The sequence below is a fragment of the Podarcis liolepis genome (genome assembly GCF_965112155.1).
Source record: "Podarcis liolepis genome assembly, chromosome: 18".
Classification (NCBI taxonomy): domain Eukaryota; kingdom Metazoa; phylum Chordata; class Lepidosauria; order Squamata; family Lacertidae; genus Podarcis; species Podarcis liolepis.
The window spans coordinates 2,697,825-2,705,573 of NC_139572.1; the positions used below are offsets into that span (position 1 = coordinate 2,697,825).

The window sequence follows — 7,749 nt, forward strand, 5'->3', positions numbered from 1 at the left end:
ATATATGTATACACAGATATACGTACAATATATTTCACATACAGTGGCCTCAAAAATGATCCAAACTTATCCTCTCTTTGCGAATCAGGTTTCTTGTCAAAATGCGCAGACTTTCAGCTGTCTGCAAGGAGCAAAGTTGCATTTTCAGCTGAATTTTGGGGAAAACCACTCGTATTTGGATAACAAACCCGATTTGCAATGGAACATTTTTGATGGCAACTGTAGAATAGCAAAGTCCCCCTTTGGTCTCGCCGTCCCGCCGCGGGACCTACCCCTCTACCCTTTCCATCCCTTTCCTAGCTCTACGCTCCCGTCCGCAGCTCGCCCGCCTTGGCTTTGCGGGGGACCACAGAGACGGACGCCGGAGGAATAGAGCGTCGCTCTTCGCCGGCCCTTCGCTCCAATAGGGGGAAAAAACCAACAACAACAACCCAACCACCGGAAGTGAGGCGGCGGCGGCCGGAAAGCGGAAGTGTCTTCCCTCCCCAGGAGGAAGTGGGCGGGGCCCAAAGGAGGGCGGGGCCAGGAGGGAGGGAGGGATTCAGGTGAGGAGGAGGAGGGAGGAAGAGCAGGTGAGGAAGGAAGGGGGGCTACCTGGGGGGGAGGGGGAGGTTTTTTGGGGGGGGGCTTAACCTGGGGGGGGGTTTAAACCTTTGTGGACTTGGGGGGGGGAGAAAGGGGAAGGAAATGGGTCCTATTTTGGGGGGGGTATAATATGGGTTTTTTGGGGGGGTCGCAAATATGTGGGGGGCCTTAAATTATGAGGGGTGGGGGCTTTTGACTGGGGGGGCAGAGAAGGGGTGAGGAAAACGGGTCCTACTTGGGGGGGGAGAGGTAAGTGGGTGTTTTTTTGGGGGGGCACAAATGTGGGAGTGGTCTTTTTTTGGGGGGTCGCAAATATGTGGGGGGCCTTAAATTATGAGGGTGGGGGCTTTTGACTGGGGGGGGCAGAGAAGGGATGAGGAAAACGGGTCCTACTTGGGGGGGGAGAGGTAAGTGGGTGTTTTTTGGGGGGGGGAGGCAGAAATGTGGGAGTGGTCTTTTTTGGGGGGGCGCAGGAAAAGTGCTTGGGGACTATTATGGTTATTTGTGGGGGGGCGGGACTCGTTTTGGGGGGGGGGTGGGCGACGTGTCCAGTGCCCCCAAAGGCTTACAGGGGAGAAAATTGGTGTTTATTGGGGGGGGAGAGGATAGGCAGTAACATCTTTTTTTCCCTTTGTGGGGGGGCCTTTTGTGGTTGCTGCGAATGGTTAGATAACACGGGGGGGGGTGTCGATAAAAGGAGTGAAACCCAGGGGGAAGGCTGCTATGGGGTGGAATATTGGGGCTTTTTTGTGGGGGGGAGAGCAGGACGAAATGAACAAGGATAGAAATAATTGAGGTCCTTCTTGATGGTGGGGTGCTATTATTATTATTATTATTATTATTATTATTATTATTATTATTATGGGGGGTGGAGATGCAGAAAGAGCCCAGAAGATGAAGGGAATCTGTGGGAAGGGGGGGTGTAAAAGGAGGGTGCAGGTGGGACAATGGAGGAAGAGATCTGTTTGAAGGAAGGAGGGTGGGAAACTAATAGGGCCAGGTGTGGGGGCTTTTTTGGGGGGGGCGCTGAATAAGCTGCAATAGATGTTCCTTGAGAGGCTGAGAGACGGGAGGCGGCGTATGTGTGTTTGACAGCGCCTAGGTGGGGTGACTTGTGTGTATGGGGGGGGGAAGTGGGAGGAATCTGGGGAGAGGGGGAAGAGAAACTTGGAGTGGGGGGGGGGAATTAGGTAAAGAGAAAACCGGGAGGTGGGGGGGTTGGCGTCGAAGCAGGAAGGGTCTTGATGGAGATGATGGAGATGGGAGAGGTGAGATCGGGTCTGGGTGGTGAAAATTGAGGTTTTTTTGTGGTGGGGGGGGGACTGTTACTGTAAAGAACAGGAAAAATAGCCCCCTGGGGTGTGTGTGTGAAGAAAAGCAATATTGGTTGGGGGGGGTTGTCTTCGTGATGGGGGGGGGGCGCGGATGGACCAGAAAGGAGTCTTGCTTTGCGAAGGGCAGAAAATAGAGGCTGCAGTTTTAACCAGAGCTGGAAATTGCAGAAAGGGTGGTGGGTGTGGTATCTGCAGAACTGTTATATTCTCTCTTCTTTTTCTTCCATATATATATATATATATATATATATATATATATATATATATTCCCCTGATCTCTCCCCCCACCCTGCATGCGTCTCGCATCGAGCCCCTTCTTCGCACAGACGACTGCAGAGCTTTGACTGAATGTTCTCGAACCCCTTTCGGATGAATGGGCTGTCCTTTCTAACCATCCTGGGGGGGAGGGTGTGGGGGAACAGGAGTATTTTTTTTAAAAAAAGAAAAGAGGATAGGATTTCTCCGTATAACCGTCCTCTCCTTCCTCTTCCTCCCCCTCGAGAAAATCCCTTTCCACCCAAAATATAGCAGCAGACACACACACCCCCACACCCCCATCATGAATCCGCAAATTTAATTCAACTGCGGTTCTGCGGAAAGATTATTAAGGCAGCGCGCGGTGGATTTGCATGCTGAGAGGCTGGTCAGAGAGAAGACAGGGACCGAGAGGAAAGGATTTGCGGCGGGGGGGGGGGGGGGAGAAGGTTATGGGGAGAAGGTTTGCTAGAGTGAGGATGGGGAGGGGGAGATTTGGCCATTTGGTCCAGCTGTTTACCCACCACTCTGATAAGTTAAGATTCCTTCCAGCGCATTGAAAGAGGACCACCGCAGGAAATACTTCTAGGGCTTTTGGTTTGATTTTTCTAGAAACTCCGGTTAACCAGTGCAAATTTTGTTGTTTTAATTGAGTGAGGGGGTTATCCAGGTCAGACCGTCAGCATTGAATGGCAGCGAGAGTCTGCACGGTTTCGGGAAGGGGGTCTTTCCCCCTCCGACTTAGAGATCCCATGGCATTGGGGGGGGGGGAATTAAACCTGTGACTTTCTGCATGTAAAACCGATGTTGTGCCTCCAAGCGACACACTTTCATTTATTTGATTTTATTTTTTTTTAAGTAAGATTCCAGTCCTCATGGGGCTCCGAATTAGGCGATGGTTTAAATGAGAAGCTGAATCAGATGGCTGATCCTTCTGGCTTGTCTTACACTGGCTGGCAGCAGCTCCCCAGCCTTACCTGGAGATCCCGGGCTTGGGTTGAATCTGGGACTTTGCAGAAGCTCTGCCCCCTGAGCTGTTGCCCTTCTAAAAAAGAAATAAAATGTTAAAGGAGCTGGGATAGCTCAGTCGGCAGAGCACCGGACTCTGAATTTCAGGGTGGTGGGTTCAAGTTGGGCAGAAGATTACTGCGTTGCAGGGGGTTGGTCTAGATGACCCAGGGGGTCCCTCCGAACTCTATGATTCTGTGACTCGGCAGCTCCTGTTCAAATGAGCCCTGTTCTATGGTCCTCGTGGTTCTCAATAAAACAGGACTATGGGAAGCAGAGGAGAGGCCTTCCGTTCCACTTGCAGCTCCATCTGGAAACACAGTACCAGGAGTTGCACCCCCAGTTGCTTTAGATTAAATGTGCATTTGATCGAACAATGCCGGGCGGCAAAATATCTTTAGATCAGGAATCTGTGGCGCTGTACATATTGCAGGGCTATGACTCCCATTGGCTGATTGGCTGGTGGTGGTGATACACCGGTACCCTGGGTTACAGGTGCTTCAGGTTACAGACGCTTCAGGTTACAGACTCCGCTAACCCAGAAATAGTGCCTCGGGTTAAGAACTTTGCTTCCAGATGAGAACAGAAATCGTGCTCCGGCGGCGCGGCGGCAGCAGGAGGTCCCATTAGCTAAAGTGGTGCTTCAGGTTAAGAACAGTTTCAGGTTTATGCTATTCAGGCACAAAATCAAGATATATTTAGCCCTGCTAAAGTGATCTGTTTATTCAGTAGATGGTTGCAGCGCTCATTATTACTGTAAATTGGGGTGGCTCTCAAGGTTGCACAGAACTGGAATTTATTTTTGTGTGTGTGCTCTTAAAAAATTGGAGTAACCTTGTGTCGCCACCATCAGGCGTTCAAATCCAGCAGTCGTTGGCTTTCCTTTTTTGGGGGTGGGGGACAAAAATACTCAAAACTCCCCCAGGTTTCTAGCTGTCGAGACTATAAAGAAAGCTGGTGGGAATTGTGAAATTTCTACCGGTGAGCTACGGCCCTGCTCTGAACGACACCCTGTGATCCCCTTTGTGATGAGACCCTCGTCTCTCTCCAAGCGCCCCCTCTGATCCCCACCCCTCCTTTCTCTCCCTCCAGTGCCCCCCTGGCAGCTGTTGCTGAGCAATGACCTCCAAGGCCAAGAAGCGAGTGGTGCTGCCCACCCGCCCCGACCCCCCCAGCACGGAGCAGATTCTCGAAGATGTACAGCGCGCCCAGCCCAACGACCCCGTCTTTGTCCTCCTGGCCGAGCCCAGCGAAGGTAACCGGAGCCCCCTTTCCACCCCTTTTCCCCACCGGGCTTGTTCACACGCCTTGCCTCCCAGAACCAAGAGCGGCATGAAGAGTGAGGAGCAAAGGCAAGACACCCAGGCTCAGTCTCAGATTGCTTTGGAGGAAACACTGGAGAGGAGGAGACTTAGACAGCTGTGAGGAGATGGGCAGCTTTAGTTTTAGCAGCTGATATTGTGGGGATGGTGGCGCTGTGGGTTAAACCACAGAGCCTAGGGCTTGCCGATCAGAAGGTCGGCGGTTCGAATCCCCGCCACGGGGTGAGCTCCCGTTGCTCGGTCCCTGCTCCTGCTAACCTAGCAGTTTGAAAGCATGTCAAAGTGCAAGTAGATAAATAGGTACCGCTCCGGCGGGAAGCTAAACGGCGTTTCTGTGCGCTGCTCTGGTTTGCCAGAAGCGTCTTGGTCCTGCTGGCCACATGACCCGGAAGCTGTACCCTGGCTCCCTCGACCAGTAAAGCAAGATGAGCGCCGCAACCCCAGAGTCTGCCACGACTGGACCTAATGGTCAGGGGTCCCTTTACCTTTACCTTTTATAGCAATGTTGTAGTCACAGCCATGCCGACGGTGTTATTGTTGATGGCTCAGTCAGTAGAGCGTGCGACTCTTAATCCCAGGGTTGTGGGTTCGAGTCCCATGAAAGAAATCCGCCTTCTCCTTCCTTTTCGTTTAAAAAATCATTGATTTTTATCCGCCCTTGAAAAGCACACCTCCATTGTTTTCTCTCTCTCTCTTTCTCTCTCCACCTGCGCTCAGACTTGCCCTCCCCAACCAAGAACGAAGACCCTGAGGCCAAACGCGAGCGCCTCTACCGGCTGACCCAGTCGTACGTGGAGATGAACCACCGCCTCCAGATGGCCTGCAGCCTGCTCAAGGAGAAGTGCGAGGAGCTCAAGCTGGCCGGAGCGACTCTAGAGCAGGGGATCTTGGAGATGAAGCAAAGGGCCTTGTGAGATGACGCCCGCTCCGGGAGGCGGGCCAGCGACCAAGCGCCCTGAGCGGCCGGCCCGTATCGCGCCCCCGCTGCCCGCGGCGGCTCCAGCATGCATAAGCTACGCCACTCAAACACTGTCTGTGTGCTCGGTCTTGTGAATGTGTGCCAAAGCAGTTGCCCCGTTCCACGCCGCCTTGCCGCGAAATGCCCGACGGTGGCGCGGCCCGCCTCCCCAGATTTCATGACATTCGCTCTCCGTTCCGGGACCTTGTTTCATTTCGTCCGCACAGACTTAAGGCAAGCTGTTACCGCCGGGCGCCCTCCTTCCTAAGCTGGGACAGGTGGACTTTTGAGGGTAGGGCCTGGGCAAACAGGGAGGGTTAGCCCGCATTTTTTTGCTGTTTTTCTTCGTTCCCCCACATTTTTGCGTCATTTCGGCCATGACATCCCCCTCGCCCCGTTACGACTTCTCCCTCTGGTACTGCCTGGATGACGACGCCGTCGCCACCGCCATCTGCCAGCTCCTGGCAGAGCACGGTTTCCGAGGGTACGTCGAGCACCAGGACCACGTGGCGGGGCGGCCGGAGCTCTCGGCGGTGGCCGAGGTCATCCAGGTGAGCCGCGTGGCCATCCTCCTCCTGACGCCCCGCTCAGTGGCCGACCCTTGGTGCCAGCGGGTGGCTGAGTGGAACCTCGACCACGCGGTGCACCGGGAGGGGGCGAAGGTCATCCCCGTCTACGTGGGCGTCTCGCGGGAGGAAATGCCCCCGGCGCTGAGGCACCTGAACGGACTCGAGTATGGCGAGAGATTCTTCAAACAGAGGCTGCTCTCCAGCCTGCAAAAAGCAGGCCGCCGCGGGCAGACCCCACGCCCCTCCGGCGTGAGTGGCGCAAAGAAGGGGGCCGGCCTCTGACGGACTTGGGGAGGGAGCAGGGTTGGGGGGGTGCGGCGGCTCGACGGCTTCCGGATTCATTTTGGTGTTTTGACGTAGGCTCCATCGTGACGTGGGTTTGGTGACTGTGAGCGGAATTCCCACTAGATTTGTGCCTAGAGCTGATTTGTCAGGAAAGTGAAACAGAAGTTGTCCGTGTCTGGGGGTCCGGGGGCGGGGGGGGGGACAGAGAGGAAAGGGAGGGGGGCGTCATTCGTTCATTTGTCGGGATGGGTGTTTCAGTATCGAAAGGGGAAAAGCTAGGTCCCGAGGCTGCTGGTTCTCACCTCTGGTTTAACTTAAGGAGCTGTTATTAAAATGCAGTTTTCGGACAACGTTCGGCTCTCTGCGTGTATGTACCTAGGCAGTCTCTGTTTTCACAGTGGCTACCCTGTGGCCTAAACCACGGGGCCTCTTGGGCGTGCCGATCGGAAGGTCGGCGGTTCAAATCCCCATGAAGGGGTGAGCTCCTGTTGCTCTGTCTCAGCTCCTGCCAACCTAGCAGTTCGAAAGCATGCCGGTGTAAGTAGATAAATAGGTACCGCTGTGGCGGGAAGTGAACGGCGTTTCTATGTGCTGCTCTGGTTTCGTCAGAAGCGGTTTAGTCCTGCTGGCCACATGACTCGGAAAGCTGTCTGCGGACAAACGCCGCCTCCCTTGGCTTGAAAGCAAGATGAGCGCCACATGCCCATAGTCGCCCTTGACTGGACTTAACCGTCCAGGGGTCCTTTACCTTTTTAAAACTTTTATGCAGATGTCCCTTATAGGAAACCCACAAGCGGGATTTGAGCCCTACGGCTGCTCCCTCCCCTCCTGACATCTTCAGAAGCTGGTATTCAGAAGCACCTCTGCCTCCGACTGTGGAGAGCAGAGCATTGTTGTTTTTTAGTCGTTTCCGCCTCTTCGTGACCCCCTGGACCAGAGCACGCCAGGCCCTACTGTCTTCCACTGCCTCCCGGTTTGGTCAAACTCATGCTGGTGGCTTCCAGAACACTGTCCCACCATCTCGTCCTCTGTCGTCCCCTTCTCCTTGTGCCCTCCATCTTTCCCAGCATCAGGGTCTTTCCCAGGGAGTCTTCTCTTCTCATGAGGTGGCCAAAGTCTTGGAGCCTCAGCTTCAGGATCTGTCCTTCCAGGGAGCACTCAGGGCTGATTTCCTTCCGAATGGAGAGGTTTGATCTTCTTGCAGTCCATGGGGCTCTCAAGAGTCTCTGGTCCTGGAAACTAATCGGCAGCCAGTGTAGTTGGGGCAGGATCAGTGTCATATTATCATCATCATCATCATCAACGCCCTCCCACCAGATGTCAAAGAGAACAACAACTACCAGACTTTTAGAAGACATCTAAAGGCAGCCCTGTTTAGGGAAGCTTTTAATGTTTGATGTATTACGGTATTTTGATATTTTTTGGGAAGCTGC

The 7,749-nt window shown here is 53.9% G+C and overlaps 1 protein-coding gene across 1 annotated transcript; it reads left to right on the top strand.

Moving 5' to 3' along the window:
* The first annotated feature begins 470 nt into the window (after positions 1 to 470).
* LOC310697554 (UPF0449 protein C19orf25) lies at positions 471 to 6,666 on the top strand. Its single transcript, XM_083484278.1, has 3 exons — positions 471 to 572; positions 4,275 to 4,437; positions 5,222 to 6,666. Exons 2-3 carry the CDS (start codon positions 4,302 to 4,304, stop codon positions 5,416 to 5,418), a joined length of 333 nt encoding a protein of 110 aa, XP_083340404.1. The 5' UTR covers positions 471 to 572; positions 4,275 to 4,301; the 3' UTR covers positions 5,419 to 6,666.
* The last annotated feature ends 1,083 nt before the right edge of the window (positions 6,667 to 7,749 follow it).